Source organism: Ptychodera flava, chromosome 19, assembly GCF_041260155.1.
Source record: "Ptychodera flava strain L36383 chromosome 19, AS_Pfla_20210202, whole genome shotgun sequence".
Classification (NCBI taxonomy): Eukaryota; Metazoa; Hemichordata; class Enteropneusta; family Ptychoderidae; genus Ptychodera; species Ptychodera flava.
In genome coordinates this window covers 1,317,953-1,342,112 of record NC_091946.1, presented here as the reverse complement: position 1 = coordinate 1,342,112, position 24,160 = coordinate 1,317,953, and the positions used below count along the sequence as shown (strand labels likewise).

At 35.5% G+C, this 24,160-nt stretch overlaps 1 protein-coding gene across 1 annotated transcript; it reads right to left on the bottom strand.

Moving 5' to 3' along the window:
* Positions 1-1,324: 1,324 nt before the first annotated feature.
* Positions 1,325-16,719, bottom strand: LOC139118331 (ras-related protein Rap-2c-like). Its single transcript, XM_070681593.1, has 2 exons — positions 15,734-16,719; positions 1,325-7,947 (listed from the first exon to the last, which is right to left on the bottom strand). The coding sequence occupies exon 1, from the start codon at positions 16,288-16,290 to the stop codon at positions 15,745-15,747; it is 546 nt and encodes a 181-aa protein (XP_070537694.1). The 5' UTR covers positions 16,291-16,719; the 3' UTR covers positions 1,325-7,947; positions 15,734-15,744.
* Positions 16,720-24,160: the final 7,441 nt, after the last annotated feature.

Sequence of the window (24,160 nt, the reverse complement as noted above, 5' to 3'; positions counted from 1 at the left end):
TCTGTTGCAGTTTATTCTAAACATGACACCCTAAGTGCAAAAATTCATCAAATATGCAAATTAGCAATTAATTGATGCAATACTGACATATGTCATTGACTGATATTAGAACTCTGTGTGGAAAACATCTGCACAAAGTTTCATCAAATTTGGCACAGTGGCACCAGAAACAGCACTCTAATCCCAAATTATGCAAATTAGCACTAATTATGCACGCTACACCAATATAAATGGACCTGCATATGTATGCCATAGTGTAGTATCCTTGTACCAAGTTTAAAAAGAATTGGCACAGGCATATCTCAGATATCTGCATTCATAAGCCCCTATGCATGGACAAAGCATTAATATTAATACCATCCTTGAACCCCTGTGGATGTATATCAAATACAGGAAAGAAAACGGCCGCCACACAGCCATTTTTGATCTCATCATTACAAAAATCGGCGTGCATATATATGTGATAGGTATTAATATATGTACCAACTTTCAATGCAACATGAATGAACGCACAGTCGTCAAATATAGGAAACAAAATGGCCGCCACACAGCCATTTTAGACCGGATCGAAACAAAAATCAATGTGCATATGTATAACATATAGAGTAATCTATGTACCAAGTTTGAATGGAATCGTTCCTAGCATCACTGAGAAATTTGCGTGAACATACGCACTAACATCAAATACAGGAAATAAAATGGCCGCCAGAGGGCCATATTGGATCGGATCGTAAAACAAATCAACGTGCATATGTATGGCATAGGTAATAATCCTTGTACCAAGTTTGAACGAAATCACTCCAGGCGTCTCTGAGATATCTGCGTGAATGGTTGGACACACGCATGCATGCATGCACAGACATGACCAAACCTCTAGGTCCCCCGGACGGTGTCCGTGGGGACTAATAAACCATCTCAGCTACAATCTACACAGTGAGTATATGAAATAAACATTTGTTTTAACTTCAAAGATATTTCTAGCAAATAAAAAGCGGCATAATAGTAAGTATAATTCTGCAATAAACAGCCATTTGCAAATAAGATTTGTGTAGAATGTGGCTACTATAATATAAACATGACACCTACAGCAAGATTGATCAATGGCTGACACCTTGTGTGTGTGTGCACTTGTATATGCCCGCAGAATGCATCTGACTATATTGCCTGATTTTTATCTTTGTTTGTAAACTGCTTGGGATTTCATTATCTAGAATCTCACACTGTGACAACTGTTTTGAATGACTGTTCTTGAACTAAGACTTTGATCACATTCAGTATATTGTCATGGATGTCAGAAATATGAACACACAACATACAACAACACTTCATGATATTAGGATTTATTAAACTATTGAACTGTTAGGATTGCACAACTAGTTAACAAAACACAGTTTATGTGGGTTAGTGTGATTTATCTGCATATGAAACCATAAAAAATAGTATTTCAGCCGTCTTTTTTCTTTACATTTTGGAATTATAATAACTTGAAAAGGAAGGAGTACAAGAAAGTTAACAAAGACTTACACTAAAAGGCAGCAAATACATGACTCTGAAGATAACATTTGAAAATATAAATCACTTCTATTTAAACTTGAAATGATAGTAAAACAAAAACACAATATTCATCGTCAAAGAGACCATGTCAAATGTATTACAATAAAAGAAATGAGTAAAATTTTCAATTGTGAGAGACGTCATCAGAAAGATGTACAATGTAGCTTCTTCCTCTGTGACATGTTGTATGCCAGCATTTACAAACACCAAGTCACTGAATGTTGAAAATTATATCAACTGTATACAAATACATTGTGAGTGTTGCAGTTCTACTAGTGTCTGTGCATGGAATTCTAGGAATATTTTTCTTTCAAAACTTTTGAATCAAATAATATTTTCAAATTGAAGATCTTGAGATCTATGCATCACTTGAAATTTACAGAATTGTTTTGATGATGTAGAGTAGAAGCACAAGTCTTATCTATATATATTGTAAATACAACAATGATACAGCCATGATAAACCCTTCTAAAATTTATCATCTATTTCCAATTCCAAAGATGTTGTCTGCATTACCTTGTCAAAGATATGATGAAACCTTAAGTTTCTTGTATGATAACAAACCAGTCTTAAGATTTGTTATTTATGACTTTTTACTCTGTACATATCAAAATAGATATTTTATTTTTCATTTGATTCAAGTGACATGTCTTCATTTAACAAATAAAAGTTTATATTATATAAAAAGCATGAATTCAGAGTGCAGGTCCAAAAAGCTGCTCATCTTTTCTTGATGACATTTGTGACTTCGCATTATGAATTCCTTTTGAAATCTATACAAGCCTCAGCCTGTAGAATATAGATATAGATAACATTCAAAGTGAAAATCTTTGAATGTGGTCTGTTCACCATCGATAGATGTCTTGAATTGACACTACAGGTTTGAAAAGTAATGTCACAAAGTGCACAGCACATAGAAAATTTGTTACTGTAATAGTGCAAAGTATCCATAAACACAAACAAATGCCCCTATTTGCATTGCCTCAATGCTTTAAGCTAAAATCATGAACAACGGCACTTTTATTGAAATACAGAATAATTTGGGTTAAAGATTTAGTCTTTTAAAAACATGAAAAAATATTTCATCCAAAAATCTACTCTTGAAGTTTCTTGAAAATCACCTAAAGTGGCTAAAAATAAGATCACAAGAAATGCACAAAGTGTATAATACATACAAATCTACTGACAAATCTACTGACACACATGAAATGTACTACACTGTCAATATGCACATTGATCTACATAGGATGTAACATGAATATGTTAATCTAATATTTAAGTTTTTAACAAAAATCACAGAGAAGTATGTGAAAAATGTAGATACATCATTGTAAGTATCATTTTATACATAAGCAACAGTATAGCATTGATCCCAAGGGAATATACATATATATCAAATATAATAATACTAGACTTGAGTTGTTTGGCACATCCTGTTTTCATCAGTTTATGCTTTGAGTTATTCTAAATTTTTTCCATTCTGATATTTCAAGCTACAAATAGTTATTACTGACAGAGCTATGGATAAATCAACCAATGTAAATTTTACATGTTACAATGCATCAGTTAAAAATCTACACACAGAAAAAAGTCTAAAATAATATATTTAATCAAAGAAATCAAAATTTGAGTCAAAACTAGCAAATTTTACGTCAGTCTGACCGCCAGATTTTTACATCATGAATCTTACTTATACATGGTGGACACACTGCTGACAATGCATGACCTAAAAGTTCATACAAGGTGAAAGTGATGGTTTCCTAATAGCCAAGATAAAATTCAATCAATACCAACTATTAAAAGTGTACTTATGATTTTAAAGTACGTCACATTTGCTGATGACATTTGAGTTCAAGGTTAAGTCATTATCAGCTATGAAGCAGAGAACAAATGAAATCTTGAAATGCTGCTACATCAGAATACATTGATATCAGAATAGTCTAGGAACACTTGCGACTGATTGCCATTCATGAATCACTTCAGTCTACATGACTTTGTGCTTTGAATGATACCGATAAACACACAATTGTTTATTGTTGTCAATTGTTTCCTGAAACCATACAATGAAGTAATATATCAAAATTCTGTCAAAATAAAATTAATGCTTCAATCTGTAAAGCATCGGCATTTTTTCAAACTCTTGGTAAAATCTAAAGAGTAATAGCTGATGGCCTTGAGATTTCTATCACCCATGCTAGAGGGCAGTATTTGTTCTCATTGTGAGGGGAACTGAAACAATGTGTCTATGTTGTTACAATTACTGGGTCATCAAGACCACAATGGTGCTGTGACAAAATGTGACACTGTGACACAGCATGACATCATGACACAAAGTGACACCATTGACACAAAGTGACACTTTGACACAAAGTGAATCTGTGACACAAAAGAAATAAACAGTCAACTTTCAACTTCTAATAAAACTTGACAGAATAGATCTTATTACACATCCACTTTGTACATTTCAATGACAAAATCTTCATTAGCAAGAGTTTCCATGCATCTTTTACTGTTATGGTATATTGTTTGTCAAAATGCTGTATCTATATAATATCTAGATTTGGCGTTTTGCAAAGTATGTTTGTATTTAAAACTTTCAATCTGCATGCAATATTGGACTGTGACTGTACTGCATTCAATATTGGACAGTGACTGTAACACAAACCACTCACTGGCAAGTATTGGTACCAGAGTTTAAAATGACTATTGCATCTTGACTATTGAAGTCATCAATACAGGGAGTTATCTTCAGTAAAATGGTCACAGTTTGGAAAGAACTTTACAAATTGGTATGCTAAAATGTTTTGTTTCCGCAGTTTAAATGAAAAACTATCTGGTATTACAATTTTCTGTCAAGTTCAATGTTATCATGATCATTGATTAAATAGGATATCTCTAGCATTACTTACTCTTGTCTTTAGTTCTACTTGATTTATGTAATCTAAGAGTTCATTATCAAAAATGCTCACATCAATGGCAAGGTCACTGTCTTTGAAATTGGTTAACCTTGACTTGAGTACACAAATGTAAACTTAACTATTCAAAATTAGGTTACGTTGGAACACAGTCCCTCTTCTGGTGACTGTGATAAGAATGATACTACATGCAATGTAAGTCTTGATCTGTGACCATTATGGCATATTTCAGTGTCAATCTAACAAAACTTGATGATTCAACACCATGAAAAGTCTTAAGATACAAATTACAATGGTTTTAAATCATGCTAACTATACACATGTACGGACTAGATGGTAAGACTCCACATGTTGAAATAGCCTGATTCGTTGGGTTGGTTAATTTTGGATTTGAATCGTTAGACCTTGAATGGATGATGTTAATTACTAGAGTACATGCAATAGAATCTGAAGGCACTATAAAACAAAGACATATCAGACTGAATAGAAGACTGTTGTGTGGATTGGGAAGACATGATCCATTGGTGGGACTTAGAAAGATATTAATGCAGCAACGTTAACAATGATTTATATACACTTTGGACTTACAACACTGCAAAGGTTAATAGCAGTTGTTAATCTTGTCTTAAGCATTAACACTTTTCTGTGTTGAAATTGTGTCTCTAGCTTTACAATGTGCATGTAATACTTTGTTGTCAAGGTGGAAATAATTACTAAAGACTGCATTTTGTTCAGGGTTTGACTCTCAAAATGAATGTGAAGTAAAATTTGTAAGACCATCCATCATTCTGAAATGTCACACGTCAAACACAATACTGTATGGTAAGTGTGACCTTGACTGCTTTGCCTTGCACCCCATCATTGTCAACCATAGAGACCTCTTGTCTGGGTCACCCACCCCAAAGGCAACCCCATCCCCCACTCTTACTACTCAACACTTTATATAAATACTGTGAATGGTTAAAACTTCTGTTACACAATTATGGATAAATGGTAAAATGGAAAAATACAAATTGATAGATGAGTTGTTTTTAAGTCGACTGACTTGAACAGTCTCTATGTACAGGATGTCCTACTTCACTTCAGACTAATTGTCTGCTGCTTAAACTCATGCTAATTTATTTATTTGATGATATTTACTTATGTACAGCTCAAATATCTGTGATAAAAAAATCATTGCTTGCAGCTAAAGCAATATTATCAAGACAAAAACAGGATTCCATTGACCGGTATAACCAGCATTTGATATTCACAGGTTACTTTAAAATAGGTCTCATGAATTTCATCCATATAGCTGCAACATTCTATTGGCACTATATTGAAAAAAGGACGTTTCAAAGTAGGACTTCATCATGTACATGTATTTCAACTTTGATAATTTTTTGAGATTTCAATTTTGCCTAGAAAATTTACATATACTTTCTGCAGTGAGAATGAGGCTTTCTTGAGAAATAATACTGTTCACTACTTTCAAAGGAAACTCTGACCTCATTGTGAGCTTTTGACCTTATTGTGAACTGTTTCTCCCATCCTGAAATACATTGCTTGTACTTTTGATCATTATGTAATTCAGAGTATGGTGACCAACGTATTTTCATTTGTTCAAAATACATCATAGCCATGAAAAAAAAAAAGAGAAAAAGTATAAGTATTTTAGAAGAAGTACTTAAAAGAGTCTGTTGTTATAGATTTTCATTTTTGTTCAAAATATTTCAACAACATTTAATTTCTTGTTCCACACTCTGTAGTACATGGAAGCATGCTACATTTGCTCACAACAAGCTCAATGTATTGTTGTGATTATTGTTGACAACTGAATATAACTCTTCACTGGTTTTTGACAAATATAATGATTTGTATTGCATACAAACCAATCATTAGACAATATACAAATGCAATGTTAATATGAAAATATAAAGAAACTATCAAACATTACAATTACTATCCCTTTAAATGATGCATTCATACATGTAGAGTGTTAATAATATCAAGGAGAGATTTCGGAAAGGGCAACACAGCACTGTGTATTTTAGGGTAGATCACCAGATTCAAATTCAGATCTGACTTTTGTTATTCAGAGGCAGCAATTTGTTTCATTTGCTATAAATAGATTATCAATTCTACCAGACATGTGATCTATGGCTATCAGTAACAATAACTTCAATGTTTCACACCATTGCTTCAGAATAAATCACTCAAATAATGACTCCTAAAATATCTGTGTTTAATTGATTTTTGGAATACATGTGCCATGGCTTTATTCAAATAATTCAGGTCATACTTCTACGACTTGTAATTTTAACATTCATATAATTTGCATATGAAAATTTTGGTGTGTGGGTCAACTTGGAGATGTTAAAAATAACTATTTATGAAATCTCAAATCTGACAGACAAATACATTTCATTTGGGTCAGAAAATTGGTCTGAGTAAAATAGAATGTTTCTATTGGTGTGAAATATTTGTGGACCACAATTATATTTGAAACCTTTAAGTTTTTGGCAATTTGTTTTATATATATTATGCCCTGTTCCTTCCTGTTTATAAAATATGATTGTAAACATTTTAAGAGCATTATCAACAGAATAAATCCATGGTGATTCATAGACTTTTGTCTAAATCTTTTCTAGCTACTGATAATACCATTTTTCCAGTGTAAAAATGCAAATGAAACAGGTGTGCTGCCAAGGTAAATAACCGATCCGAATTAATGACAGATAGATAGTAACACGTATCTCAATGCATCCTTATCGCTTCCAACAATTTATATTTAGGGCAAGTTTTTGCTAAGATTATATGTATCTTGTCAAGTATACATACATCATGATAATTCTGGCAAGTCACCACAACTTTTTTTGAATAGGAATATTGTGTTGGCTGCTGTGATGTTGTCAATGATTAAATGTTGGTTCATTATAAACAATGTTAATAAAATATGAATATTTAATAAAAATGAGAAGTCATCTGACCTTGGTTGGCTGTCACATATTGGAATTAGTAATTTATGTCACCATAGTTGCAGAGCAATATTTCATGCAATCCTGACACAAGTCATTCGAGAGATCAGAATTGTAAATATGTAAGATGTAAGATTGGTACAGTAGGCAGTTCTTGGTTTACAAAACACCTGTATAAGGTATGAGTTCCCAGCACACTAACAATTTAGGTTTGCTGGTTAAAAATGTAAATAGGTTAGATCCATCTTTAGATGGGTCGACTTCTATTTCCTTTCAAAAACCTTACCTTTTTCTAACTATAATTCAATCAAATTATACTCTATGGTGGGTCAATCTTTAGCTGTAGTAATAGGTATACATGTATTTTGGAAGACTTGAAAACAAAACACCGTCTTGGTGAAATTTGTCCTTGGGTTTCACCGCTGTGATGATATTTGTCGTCAGGTTTCACAGTTGAAATTACTGCTACGGTCAATCCTCTGGTGTCTGTTATATTCTAAGATCCTAACATGCATGGATTCCTGAAGTAAGAAAAAAGGAAAGAAGATTGATGAGTTTGCTGACAATCTTGTCTGCTGAAATTTCCTGTACAATGCATTCAGGTCACACTGAATTCTTCATTCTATAAATGTATGGCTAGATTCCACAGATGTCACATGACTCCGACAAAGAACCATCACAGAGTGGAACAGTTCTTTGTGAGACGATGTTAAAATATATCTATTGCCTGAAAGTAATTATTCACATTAGATTATTGTTATAGTTCATCTGAGAAAATCATTTGGAAGTTTCCTTAAATCTCCGTTAGCAGTAACTTTGGATATATTTTCCATTATTGTTTGTTAAAATATACTTTCTTGTTCTGCTTGGCAGTGGCTGGTGTTCAACTTGTAAGCAAAGTCTTTCTTTGTGTAACATCAAAATTTGTGTTGACTTCTAAATGTTACACCAGACTAGAATTCCTTCCTCTAAAACTTATTCTTTTTGTACACAATGTTATGTTTGGCATTCTTCATATTTTGAACCACAAATTACTTCAAGGAGAGAATGAGAAAATGTACTTCTTTTCTTGAAGAAAATGATGGAACATCATCTGAAGTTAAAGATATTGTTCCTTTAAATTATTCAACAGGACATTGCTGGGAATATCTTTGAATACATAAGACATATCTAGAAATACACATGTATATGTAAAGTATTGATTCTCTCTGTATTACAACCTCTGGTACAGGACATTATGTTGAGTTTATCACTACTTTCATTTCATCATAGGCAATAACTATAATCTATTTGTAAGTCAAAGTTCAGCAAATTCAATTACAGAAGAATTTATTACTGTGAAGGATGACAAAAATGGCTTTCCTAGAGTGACTGTACAATGAAATATGCTATCACAAAAAGCAACTGATTAAGAATCATTTTGTGTTCTATATACCTAAGGCTCATTCATAAATGTCTTACTAGGAACAGTTTTTAATATCAGCTGCATGTAATTTTAAGATGAATTCAAAAAATGAGTAAAGAAAATGGTAATTTTGATTAATCACACCTGAAATTTAGATTCCTTCTGGACCTTCAAGATCAAGCAGAGTGAATTTAAAGTTGTTCAGTGTTCATTTGGTCAATAAAAATGATGAAGTATAATAATGATGATATTACAATGTTCCTTGTGAAAACATTTTGGAGTGACTCTGCATGAAATCCTTTATTCAGGGTACTCTACTCAATAGATTTGTACATGTAAGTACACAGTTCAAGTTTACAATTTTCATTGGATGAAGATATACGAGTTGTGTTTTTTCAAAATTATGAATTCATTTTAGATTTTTTTAGTTGTATCTAAAAAAATATTCGATATTTCTTCAAAGAATAAGAAATATTTATGTTGCCAAAGAGAATAAACAATGCAATAATGAATAACAATTTTTGATAAAAAATTTTGTTGACCATAGGAAAAGTATGACATCTGCTTTCCAAGGTATCTATTTCAATATAGTCAGGCGGTTTTGAAAGTTGCAAAAACGAACTGAAGCAGCTAGGGAGTCTTTATTTGCATATGAATGGACCAAATGGCAACCACCATGTTGACCTTCCGGTCCAATGTTTTGCCAACTTGTGGAATTAGATTGGCATTTTGCTCTGTTTGATCACAGCTACTGACCAAAACACTACCAAATATACAACAAATTAAAATACCTGTGTTCTTGACTGATTTTTGTCAGGAAGGGTAAATTGAGATTTAAGAAAATCAATACATAACAATATAACTTAGGATACCATGGAATGAAGTCAGTGTGCATACACAAACATTAATTTGGAAAAGCATAAATGTGAAATCAATAGCTGCCATACCGTAAGACCCTTTATTGTATGGTGTAACGGCATGCATGTACCTCTACTGAACATAAAGAGCAGAAACAAAGTATTTAGTGCATGACACTATGAATAGAAGACCATCATAGTGAAATCAATACATGACTACTTTTTATGGTTCTCTGTTGAATGGAAATGGTGAATGATACACCCTGATCAGTAACATCACATCAAATCAATACTAACATGACTCAGACAAAAAATCTACATGTGTATTCAGCATATGCAAACACTATTGATACCAAATATTTGTTCAGTCCCTTGCAGCCAATTACTTAAAATCATCTTTACAAAATTTTTGAATCTTTGCAACTGATTTCATGCTACTCCATGACAAATGTTGATGGGTTCTGTGTTCACATGGATCAAATCAACTGCAGCATAAAGTCATCAAGGCTCAGCAACTTTAAATATGTACCACCAAGGACCAAAGATGTTTTGGTTTGGACCAGAAGATTTGAAATCCATCTGGTTGGACAAATAAATACATAGCAGCACAATTTTCCAATAAAGAATGATTAAAGGACAACTAGATTACAACACCAGACCACAAAACTAGATTTCAGGACCACCAGACCAGATAACAGGATCATACTATAGAAATAACGGGCAACGCGCTGACCATTAACGTTTATTTGTGGGCAAGGGCGAGAGGAAAGCCAAAAATTAACGGGCGAGGCTTGCCAAGCCCATTAATTTGGCTTTCCTCGAGCCCGTGCCCACAAATAAACGTTAATGGTCAGAGCGGAGTCTGTTATTTCCATTATATTATCAGCAAACCCAAGAAAACCGTCAACATTTCCGAAAATTTCAGGAGCGAACGACAACTTGGCCCCAGAAACTGAGCAATACTCGACGCACTGTCACGCGCGCTGTAAAAAATTGCATATCCGGAGATGTTTTCAGAAAAAAAGTATCTCAACTTGACCTACAAGTGCTCCATTTTATTTTGTGATTGATTATGATTTATGTTTTAGCTGTAAAGTTACGATACTTTGAGTTGTTAATCTTATTATTCATATTCACGGGCATGTAAACGAACCATTACTGTGTATTTGTGGTCAGTCACGTGGTTCAGCTCGACCAATCAAAATGCGACGGGCAGGGCATGGTCATATAATATAGATTTACCTGGATATAGTCGTACTCTTGAATATTTATTTGTAACTAAATATATTAATCACATATTTATATTTTTTAGTTTTTCCTCAGAATTTTCACTCGTAACATAACTGTTTTATAATATGTAAAGGTTTGATTTCAGTTTTCACCATTTTGTGAACAGCAAGTGATGATGTGAAAAGGACATATGTAGATATCAGCAAGTGGTATGTTGATTACTGCAAACAAGACAGTCAGCTGATGAAATCCTGAACTATTAAACCATTAACTTTCATGTGTGCTACTCCAAGCATTTCAGTTGATGCAGAACAGGAATAGAACAGTGACTTGTTACTGCAACTTTCATGGCTGATACCTCAAATATTTGCCATCAACATCACTTTTATCAATGCTAGCCAATGAGAGTCAGGGCTTTTATCAATGCTAGCCAATGAGAGTCAGGGCTTTTATCAATGCTAGCCAATGAGAGTCAGGGCTTTTATCAATGCTAGCCAATGAGAGTCAGGGCTTTTATCAATGCTAGCCAATGAGAGTCAGGGCTTTATCAATGCTAGCCAATGAGAGTCAGGGCTTTTATCAATGCTAGCCAATGAGAGTCAGGGCTTTTATCAATGCTAGCCAATGAGAGTCAGGGCTTTTATCAATGCTAGCCAATTAGAGTCAGGGCTTTTATCAATGCTAGCCATGAGACTAGCCAATGAGAGTCAGGGCTTTTATCAATGCTAGCCAATGAGAGTCAGGGCTTTTATCAATGCTAGCCAATGAGAGTCAGGGCTTTTATCAATGCTAGCCAATGAGAGTCAGGGAGTGCTCAACTTATCATCAATAGTCATGCTACATTACATAAAACTACACATAGCATTAAACAGTGAAATTTACTCATACCTCATGACAATGGCCAAATGAAAATTGATGAATACTGGTACATACATATCAATCGCACTAGGAAAAGAGATAATTCATCTTGCAACAATTATGATGACTGACTGACATACATGTAAGTCCTGGCATGGCCATGCCATGGTCTATTAGTAGCAAATTCATCCTTCTTACAGAGTGAGGTCACGATACATATACATGTACATGTACCTCAAGGGAAAGCATGTCCATGTGTGATAGCTGCAGGGATGTGTCTCAAAGAATTTTATCAATGATAAATATCATCCTAAGACTTGTGATGAAGCACCCTGAGTATGATTAGCTCCCTTAGACTGAGTTGTATATGATATTAAATTATTGTATCATTTTTGTCTGGAAGCATGTGTCTGTCATGGCAGAGAAGTAAAGTCTGAGTGGCAATAGTGTAGAGAACACTCTTACACTTATGGCAGCAAACACCATTTGTGAAGTTCATGGTGCTCTAGCCTAGACCCTATTCATTGCTTTCGGACTTAGTCCATCCACACTCCCTCTAGCCTCGAGATCCACTTTTAGCACTGTAGCATAAAAAACAGCTCATTTGAAAGTGAACGGTCTCCAGGAGAGACGATGATGTCATTGGCGTCCCTTTGAAAGTCAATCAGCCCAAATATTCCTCTCATGATTGGCCGATGATTAAATGGGAGGTGCTTATAAACTAGCTCATAAACTAACCGTTCTCTGGCTAGTTTATGAGCAACACCCATTTAATCATTGGCCAATCATGAGAGGAACATTTGGGCTGATTGACTTTCAAAGGGACGCCAGTGACATCATCGTCTCTCCTGAAGACCATTCACTTTCAAATGAGCTGTTTTTTATGCCACAGTACTAAAAGTGGATCTTGAGGCTAGACGGAGTGTGGACGAAGGCCGAAAGCGACGAATAGGGCTTAGGCTGAGGCTGCTCCATCAACTGCTATCAGTATATTACAGATGCAATCAAATCTCAACTAGTCCATACTGCCATCTTTTACCAGTAAATGGACTGTACCGGTACACTATGGCAGGATGGTTAAAGTACATTAAAAGTTCAATTAATTTAAGCGAAAATACGAAATAACAGGGTTTTCATCTATCATTAAATACTACTCCAAAACATTTTCTTGGCATAATAAAAAATATAAAAATTATTGATATTATTGATAAAAATAATCATCAAAATATTGATATCTTGTTTAGGTAGACTGAGACAATGTCACAAAAGCACAAGAGAAGGGCAGCATGGTTCATTTCTCTGGTACTTTAGTTGGTATGTCATTGTTGACTGTGCTAAATTGAAACTTTACATGAAATGACTATCACAGCTATCTAAAACAATGCAGGAAAAAAAATGGGTAGGGAGCATGGACTGGATCAAAAAGTACCAACTGTAACTGCTGCGGTTTTTGTTAACAGCATTGTTTTACGGCTCTTTGCAGTCCATGATAGCTTAATTTCTTTGCTCTGTGATTGAGTGAAACTGTTACATTTCCCTCTGTTTTGAGATGATCTTTCTATGATATTATTACCTGCATGTATGTGAAGTACATATTATAGCACGTACAGTGTCATTTGTCAACAGCAACCGGTCAAACAATCTACAAAAGGCACAACTGCTCAAACCATCTACAACAGGTATTAAATCAACACACTGGTAGTGGTATCAAATCAACACACTTGTAGTGGTATCAAATCAACAAACTTGTAGTGGTATCAAATCAACAAACTTGTAGTGGTATCAAATCAACAAACTTGTAGTGGTATCAGATTAACACACTGCTGGTGATATCAATTCAATACACTTGTAGTGGTATCAAATCACACTGGTAGTGGTATCAAATCAACAAACTTGTAGTGGTATCAAATCAACAAACTTGTAGTGGTATCACCAGCAGTGTGTTAATCTGATACCACTACAAGTTTGTTTATTTGATACCAATTCAATACACTTGTAGTGGTATCAAATCACACTGGTAGTGGTATCAAATCAATAAACTTGTAGTGGTATCAAATCAATACACTTGTAGTGGTATTAAATCAACAAACTTGTAGTGGTATCAATTCAATACACTGGTAGTGGTATCAAATCAACACACTGGTAGTGGTATCAATTAACACACTGGTAGTGGTATCAAATCAACACACTGGTAGTGGTATCAAATCAACACACTGGTAGTGGTATCAAATCAACAAACTTGTAGTGGTATCAGATTAACACACTGCTAGTGATATCAATTCAATACACTTGTAGTGGTATCAAATCACACTGGTAGTGGTATCAAATCAACAAACTTGTAGTGGTATCAGATTAACACACTGCTAGTGATATCAATTCAATACACTGGTAGTGGTATCATATCACACTGGTAGTGGTATCAAATCAACACACTGGTAGTGATGTCAATTCAATACACTGGTAGTGGTACCAAATCAACACACTGGTAGTGGTATCAAATCAACACACTGGTAGTGGTATCATATCACACTGGTAGTGGTATCAAATCAACACACTGGTAGTGATGTCAATTCAATACACTGGTAGTGGTACCAAATCAACACACTGGTAGTGGTATCAAATCAACACACTGGTAGTGGTATCATATCACACTGGTAGTGGTATCAAATCAACACACTGGTAGTGATGTCAATTCAATACACTGGTAGTGGTACCAAATCAACACACTGGTAGTGGTATCAAATCAACACACTGGTAGTGGTATCAAATCAACACACTGGTAGTGGTATTAAATCAACACATTGGCGGTGGTATCAAATGATTCTGAATATCATTTCACTATAGGATTAGTCTAGTGGAAAATAGCTACAATGTTTCATAATGTTTTCAATACACTTTCAAGTACATTTTTTCTTCTTCTCCACAAGTACAGAGTTTGTTAAAATTGAAAGTACCGGTATTAACCTTGGAAGCACATCAGGTTCTGTACAATATTATGCAATGTTATTTTTGACAAATGTACTCTAGCCCAGACTAAAGTACATCAAAACAGCTAATAGCGCTTTACTCAGTGGTGCCAGGGTTTTCTAAGGAAACATGAACAAAGTGTTGAAGCAATGCCATGATCAACATGTATCAAGCTGTTACAATTAATGCCAAAAGGTCTAAGTAATAACAATATAACCAATTTACAATTTAAATTTTTCTATTTTCACTGAAATATTTTATCATAATTCATGAGTATTAAAATGTCATTTCCTTTACAGTAACAGCATTCATATCATATTGTACCTGATAATTATGATTAATTTCCTCAATGGAGTAACAATGTTCTCATGTCATGACTACATGTACATGTAATCCTATATGCAGAGGCAGGCGCCTGATGCAGAGGATGGTTTCACAAAAAGACATTTTAAGGAGTACAAATTTTATGATATTTTTGTGATTTTTTAAGATCTGATTTTACCTTGAGTGGGGAAACAAGGCACTGGCATCAACGCAATATGTCATACTAACAATTGCTGCATTAACAATCAAGCAAGGCAATGACACAGGGCTCCATGTTTGGTAGAGTGTAGTTTGTAAATGGGTGTAGCGCTGTGTACATTGTCAAGGGAACTGCCCTTCATGTCAGACACAGAACAGTTCTACTTCAAAACTTTCACAATTGATACACAGGACTGAAACATAGTACTCTTGACGGAGTTTGCCTGTCTATAAGTGACAAACTATTTACATCAGTATTTCCTCTCTATCATTCCCTTCTCTTTGTCTGACGATGTCACTTCCTTTGACATTTGTTGAACTATTCCAGGGGGGATCTAATAGTGAAAGTGACAGCCATACTCGGTAACTGGGCAAATCACACTTAGACAAAGAGTTGAAAATTGCGACGGAATTCTATAGTGTGCTAATTTAAATTTAAATTTAAATAAAGGTGATAACAGTTCTTACCTGATTTCTGATTACAAAACAACACAACAGCCTTTTTGCTTGGTAGGACTCGCTGATATTGACGCCACCTCCCGGACCACTTCCGCAAACAGTTCATTGACATTTTGAGTATTCTTTGCAGATGATTCAAAGAAAGGACAATTCCATTGCTGTGCCAGTGACGACCCATCACTAAATGTAACTTCACGTTCTTTTTCAAGGTCACATTTATTCCCAACAAGAATGATAGGAACCTTTTCCATCCCTTTGACACGTTGGATCTGTTCACGTAGCGGTTTAACATCTCTGAAGGTATGTTGTCCCGTGACACTGTACACCAACACGAAACCCTGCCCATTCTTGATGTATAAGTCTCTCATGGAAGCAAATTGCTCTGTACCAGCTGTATCTAGTATTTCTAAGATAGCAGGATTGCTGTCAACTTCAATCTCTTTACGGTAGAAGTCTTCTATTGTGGGATCATACTTCTCCACGAAAGTTCCTGAGACGAACTGTACCGTGATGGCGCTTTTGCCGACTCCACCGCTTCCTAACACCACAACTTTATATTCTCTCATTTTCTTACCGATCGCCGATGGAATTCCGAGTAAAACGTCTCTCCCTAGTAATGCGTACACTAAAGAAATTCCTTGATCACCTTTCCAAGTACTGTGCTGTGCGCATTATGTCAGACAACGATCGGTAACTCGGTGAACTTCAAGACGGTATTCTGTTGAAACATGACGGCCATGATATAACTCCCTAACTTATTCATAATTTGTAGTGGGCACGTCGCTGGGTCCCACAGGACCTCACTAAAGAGTGTCCGGGAAGAGTCACAGTTGGGGTCAATCCATAATGCAACGTTGTTTCTCGGGCGGGTGCGCCGAAGTCCTGACCAGTCTCTCCCTATCAAGAAAGTCTTTTGCTTTGTCGAAAGCATTCGTCGATAGCACATTAATACCAGGATTACCGACCAATTGAATAGATGAAAGTATTGTCTGAGCGAAATACACAGACGTTTGGCCATGCATGCTATGTAAATAAGCAAACTCGGCATATAGAGCATCGCACGGGGGTTACACCACTTGTAAGCGGGTACGTTGCTCTACGTACTGTTCAGGCTCTCTGCAGTGTACAAAAACTGTTCACCGTGTCCAGTCAAGGCATAGAAACCCTGCCGGTGATGTTTTAATGTTGCCTTTTCTAACTTTAGGTCCCTATTCCAAATACTTTTCTATTATTATTAGGGCCTAATCCTTGTATCGTTGGACTGTAAGGTATTTTTGCCTTACCACAATTCGTTGAACGCTACAGGTATTATTGCTTACCACACTTCTTAAGTGTGTTGTTGCGCAATAAACATTATTATTATTATTATTATTATTAAAACTAGCTGCAGTAGACCTACTGTAGCTCAAGGTTTTGCCTGTGTATTTGGTTGGACGGCAAAGGCAAAACCTCGAGCTGCAGTGCTGTTTCCATTTCATACAAAGTACGAAATTTATTTTTATGATTTCTTTGTCTTACGTCATTGTGTAATACTGTTATGTTCAAAAGCTACGCTCATATTTTCATTGCAAGGTTTTGACGAAACAGCTAGTGTGTTCTACCACATTTCTAGCTGTATTCAAATTGGTTTCTAAGGTACTGGTCAGTTTCTTCGGCCGGGGATGGATCTTTTTTGCGGACATCAAGAAGTGGCTGATCCCCCCCTGGAAAAAACAAAACAGTGGCTGACTTCCATCTCCCATTATCTGATGTGCACTGTGTAATTGAAAGTCCCTTTTTGTAGCTGAAACCATAAAACCACAGCTAATAATGACAATAATGCCTTTATTTGAAAACCTGTCGCTGAAAGTAAAATACTTTCCTTTTCAGTGCATCGATGAGAATGTCATTTTTGCCTTTGTAAAATATGTCACTGTATCAATGTCTTGTGAAATATTTCTTAATGTTGCTTTCTCATACTGAGTTCTCATAGAGAAAACAATAAAAGATCAGGCTTTCGTCATGCTTTATATATTAGCTGCAGCTTTCATAATGATGAGTACGCTTTGCGAAACAAACTTTAGGCTAAATTTACAAACATCCAGATGTCTCTGATATATTTGTATGTATTCGTCAAAAAGGTGCACCAAAACTGTAAGTGAATGATGCTAGTGGCAGGTATGATGCTTTGCAAAGCCGACTTTCAATTTGCAAATAGGGCCTATCCAGACATGTATCACTGATATGTATAAAGTAAAACGCCCGAGGACGCGCTGAAAACTGTAACTGAACGATGCGATTCGTGGCTGGTATGGTGCATTTTATAAGCCCGTGTCAAAAACACACTGACCCCAAAAACGTAGTGAAACCCTGAATGACCAGAGTAAAAATCAGGGTGAACCCCCTAATGGATCCAGCGATCCCTCCTGACTGAAGAACCTGACCAGTTCCTTAGTGCACATATTCCATAGCAGCCTGAAACCAAAATTTCATGCCCGCTGATCAGCTTTCACAATAAACGCCCGAATAAATGTCAGTCGTGCGGTCCGAGACTGAATGTTTTCCTTCAGGATAGAGAGTTTGCCATACAGATGGTCCTTGTGACTGACCAAATACATTTACTGTATTATTTCGTTGGCATTCTAACAACCGGTTGGTTTCATAATAAAGATGTTTGGCCTTTTTAGTTTTTTTTTGTTTTTTGTTTTGCATAGAGAACCGTCGATCGTGAGAAACGTTTGACCGATCAGATCACACATGGTGAACTGTTAACCTGTGCAACGTTTGTTTTTAATATCTTACACAATCGGCTTATTTCACGGGGCTTTTATCTTTTTAAACACAACTTGAAATCATTCCGGATGGCAGAAATGTAAGCTTTATATCCCAATTTGTCGCACGTATTTCACTGCGACTTGGTTTCAGTTTCAGCCAGAATATGATCCAAAACAAGTCGAGATCGTTGAAGTTTTCTTGACAGGAGGAAATTCAGGTTCTTAAACCATAGGTAATAGGGTAGTCTTGGTGTTTAATGTGTGTTTTGTTGTTGTCTGTTTTATTATTTGGTAATAAAATTGAAGAACACAAGAATTTTCAGCTTTTGTTTCATTTCTATAGTTTACCTTCAAAATAATAGTAAAGAAAATTAAAATTATACAGCTTCCAATCCAAGGCTTTGATCGAGGTGCACTTTATTGTCCATTGAAATTTGAAATGCCACGATAAATTTCCTTTTGGCAACTCAGAGTCCCAGTATACAATCAAACACAACGCTGACTTGCAATCAACACAACAGACGATCCACAAAACAGTAACAATGCATTCAGCTACAAATTGTACGTATACCAGACTCAATTATAATTGAGAGAATCCAGAGTTTTAAGTAGAAATAGCTGATGGAATAAAGTATTTTTTTTAATTATATAGGAAATTTTCCGTCCAAGGGGAACCTTGAGTCGCCGACTTGACGGTAGGATTTGGAACTGAGCAGTGCTTGTGATTGATTCTTGAAAATTGGTAATTATTAGTGAATGATATTGTGATGTTAAAATATCCCTACTAACGTTAAAACTATCAAACTCAAGAAGGAGGTAAAGACGTTATTTGCTCTTCTTTAAAATGTAGTCTAAGGTTGGAATAAAGAATGGTTCCAAGACATTTATTTATTTATTTATTTATAATTTACTACCTTCTCTACTTCCTCTCCGCTTTAATGATGCATCGGTGATAGGTAGACAAAGCGACGAGTCTTCTTTCCGCACACCTCCTTCGTTTTCCGAATCTGTGAGTTCAAGGAAACTCATCTCAAACCAAGATATTAGAGTTCTGCAGTACTGGCGCAAAGAATTTTTTCTGCAAGTGAAAATTTACCTTTCAAGCGGGCGACCAACGCAATGCCATCTGTTAATTTGATTATACAGTATAAGAATTCACGTTATTACACATAAGTTCATGTAAACAGAGAAAAGGACGGAAGACCAGACTCATCCCTGAGGAACACCCTTGTTCAGTACTAATTCGTTTGAGAAAATCATGGCCTTTTACGTTGACATGCCGTGATCGATCGCCTACGCTTTATTCCGAAGTATGAGCGCCGTGTGTAGCTGGATGGTACTAAAAGCGTACGAACAAAGGCTACTTAACTGGAGAATCCATGCAGGTGGCGTGAAACCATGTCAAGAAGTTTTAAAGTGGCACCCCCGGCCTTATAAGCAAGCTTAGGGTCCTGCCAATTTGTATTTTGTGTGTTTTTTTTGTTTGTTTATACAAATGAAGAGGTACAGGTGTACATTGTTAACTATAATAAATATCTTGAGGTACTGCGTTGAAGGAAAATTAAAAGAGAAGTTTAAATTGATGTTGCATTGAAAGGGATTTAAAGGATTCATACGGGATACATGGTGAAATTTTAAAAGTGTTGCGTTCGATGTACTCTCAAAACAAATCCTGTATAAAATGTTCCTCTGGTCTTAAAGATTTTTGATTGTGGCATTGGCACCAGACAAGGGTGTATGTTAAGTCCCTTTTTATTTTCACTCTTCATAAACGAACTGTCAAACTATTTGGGTAGAGAGTCCGATGGTATATATTTAAATGAGCGTTTTCCATCTGTCGACCTCCTAATGTATGCAGATGACGTAGCCGATTCAGCCGATTTGCCAATTCGATTGCAACGTAAAATTAACCAACTTAAGACGTTTTGTCATCAATGGGCCATGGAAGTAGATCTCTCCAAGTCTAAAGTAATGGTTTTTCGTAATGGGGATACTTAAGAAGCTATGAAAAGTGGGTTTTCGGAGGAGAGAAAGTGGAAATAGCCAAATACTACAATTACCTTGGTCTTTTATTCTCTTCGCGTTTGTCTTGGTCTCCAGCGAAGAAAAATCTAGCACTTAGGGTTTGAAGGGGCTCTTTTCTATTCAATCTGTTATCAAAAAATTGGGTGGGCTTTCTATCTCAAGTGCTTTCAAACTATTTGATTCTGTAATTGTACCTGCTATCTGCTATGGAAGCGAAATATGGGGTTATGAATATTCTGATGAGTTAGAGCGTATTCAGCTGAGATTTTGTAGATATCTACTAGGTGTTAATAGCAATGCTAGTAATTATGCTGTCCTTGGAGAATGTGGAAGATTGCCATTATGCTGTATTTATTATAAAAGATGTATTATGTACTGGATAAAACTTCTTGAAATGAGTGACAATAGACTACCAAAGGCTTGCTATAGTATGTTAAAAAACTGGATGACGCAGGTAGAACACTTGGGCCACCCACATCAAAACTATTCTTTTTAAGTATGGTTTTGGGGTGGTCTGGATAGAACAGCAAGTTGGGGATAAAAACAATTTTTCACATATTTTTTCACAAAGAATAAAAGATTGTTTCCGGCAAGAATGGCATGGTAATGTAACAGAGTCACCTAAATTAAGTCTGTACTGTAAATTTAAATCGCTGCTTGAGCCAGAAAAGTATCTGAGTCATCTCAACGGTATTAATAAGATTATTTTTTCAAATTTTCGTTGTTGTAGTTATAGACTGAATGTTGAAAGAGGACGACACCTAAAATTGCCACTTCAACAAAGAATTTGTATGCATTGTGAGATTGTAAATGACGTTGAACTTGTAGAAAATGAATTTCACTTTGTTTTTATTTGCCCACTTTATAGTGATATAAGAACAAGGTATATATCCACATTACTGACAACATTTCCATCCGATGAAAATCTTATTCGTACTTTATCTTCGCAGAATATTAATGAGATCCAACAGTTTGCCACTTTCCTGAGAAAAGCATTAATTTTAAAAGACGAGACGAAAGTGTAACAGAGTTAATTTAAATGTGATTGTAAACTATTTCATCATCGTATTGTATTTATATGTTTATTTGTCAACATTTGTATTTTTGTTAATTTGTTTAGTGATATGTTTGTCACTGACCATCTTCCGTCTTTTGTATTCTTCTTTCATTGAATTGTACGATGGGCCGAGGCCTTGTACTGCAATAAATTATATGTTATATATGGATTTAAAGGAAAATACAACAACACCGTACACAGTGCGATGTGATATCTTTCTGCTTAAATTCATGTAATTCCCTGCATACATTCATAGAGTAAGATGAGCTATAATTATGCCCATGCGCGTGTCTACACTTGCCGTGTTCATCATGTCTTGAAAACAAAATAATATCATCAAAGGTATCAACTCTCTGTGACGACAGTGGCCATGTATCGATCGTTGTATTTTGCACATCATCCATGGCCAGTAGTCAAGAATTATGCACGTTTGCACCGTTGCATTTATTCATGCACGGAATACATTTCAATGATGTCCGGAGGAAATACACCTAATGACTATCAGGACTCAGTCGGGAAGGCCGGTCGGACATCATCGGGAGTTTTGGTCTTGCACGAAATACATTTTTTACATTGAATACAATTATTACATGGAAGGTCTGCACGAAATACATTCTGTACATTTAATACATTTTTACATTTACTACATTTTTTACATTTATTGCATGCACGAAATACATTCTTTACATTTAAGGCTGCATTCACAAACACCTGCGGAGGGGGCCGGGCGGGCCGCAAATTCCCAAAAAAGTTCTCATATTTATTTTCGAATACCCCCTAACAAACTCGCAATATTTTGAAGTCCCCCCTTCTGACTTGCTATAATTTTGAAACCCCCCCCGGAAGGCAAAATGTGGCCGATATAGTGCTTCGTCCAAAAATATCGAATCATAATACATGGCAGTCTGTTGGGCAAACTATTAACATTTGTCCCATAAAAACAAGCTATATCTCTACATTTACATATGTGCGGTAATTTATGAAAATGTATCTTGCTTGAAGTGGCAGGTAAAAAGTGCATGTGTGTAAAAAAATTGAATTTTGGATTTCATCAATGTTGTTGTACATGGTAGTCTACAAGAAAACTTTACTATGAACGCGTATTTTTCAATATAAAACTAGCATTATTTTAATACGTTTGACTGTGATATGTATTGCCAATAAAGAATACTGCCAATATTTGGTGTCTTGGTCTAATGTTAGCACTGGTTTTGAGACAATTTTCATTCTCCTACTTGTTACGTATTTGTCCTTTGACAATCTTACGCGAGGTTTTGTCGTATCTGATGCGTTTGATTGCCTAATGCACCAAAGCAAGCAAGGCTAAATCATTAATCTTTGGACGCTGTCACCAAATTATCACCGGATTAACTTTGACAAAGTCAACAACGAACGCACCAGCAAGGGCTGGTTCTCGAGTCCAGTCCATGTTTTAGACTCTGCCACCAGCAAAGTATAACAGAAGATTTTTCGTTGTTGACTTTGTCAAAGTTAATCCGATGATAATCTGGTGACCGTGCGTCAAGGATTAGTAATTTACCCTTGCTTGCTTTTGCGCTTTAGGCGATCAAACTTCAGATAATAGATGCAGCTCGGTTATAAACCGTTTACAGAAGATTGTCAAGAGCAGTGTAAGTTAAGACCAAATGTAAAACACCAAAGGTTGGTAGAATACACCTTTACTAGCAGTACAACAAAACACCCATCCACCCTAGGGTGTGATCTTAGAATGTATTTCGTGCAGACCTTGCGTGTAATAAATGTAAGACCCTGAACAGTTCATCAGTTCCACAGCCACTACGTATTTCTCTCTCTCTCTCTCTCTCTCTCTCTCTCTCTCTCTCTCTCTCTCTCTCATATATATATATATATATATATATATATATATATATATATATATATATATATATATATATATATATATATATATATATATATATATATATATATAAAAGCTTATATATACTGAGAATCTAGGAACTTGTAGTTGTCACTCTACGGGCTGTTTCATGCGCTAAGCAATCAATCATCCTGATGATTGCTTAGCGCATGAAACAGCCCGTAGAGTGACAACTACAAGTTCCTAGATTCTCAGTATTGCCGCCCTGCAGAAATGCATTGAGCACTATACTTTGCCAGCATTGATTTTCGTATATATATATATATATATATATATATATATATATATATATATATATATATATATATATATATATATATATATATATATATATTTATGTGTGTGTATAATTAGATAGACAGGTAGATAGGTATAGATAAAGATATAGATAGATATAGGTATATATATGAGTGTCTGTCTGTGTCTGTGTCATGCAACTTTAAGGCATTGCATCAAACATACGCCAATACATTATCATTTTAAAATTACTCAGTATTTTCCAGCAGTGAGATGAAAGAAAGGAAAGCATACGGCTGCAAGAAAATACAGGGACATTTTGAAACCTGATACTGTGTTAGTAGTCGCTGTATTATGCGATACCGCTAGTGTGTTCAATGATCAGACAGCTGTATTACAAGTAGTGAATTTATGGTGAGGCCACAGTCACTTGTGATCGGTCTATTCCGCTCGGCGTTTATGCC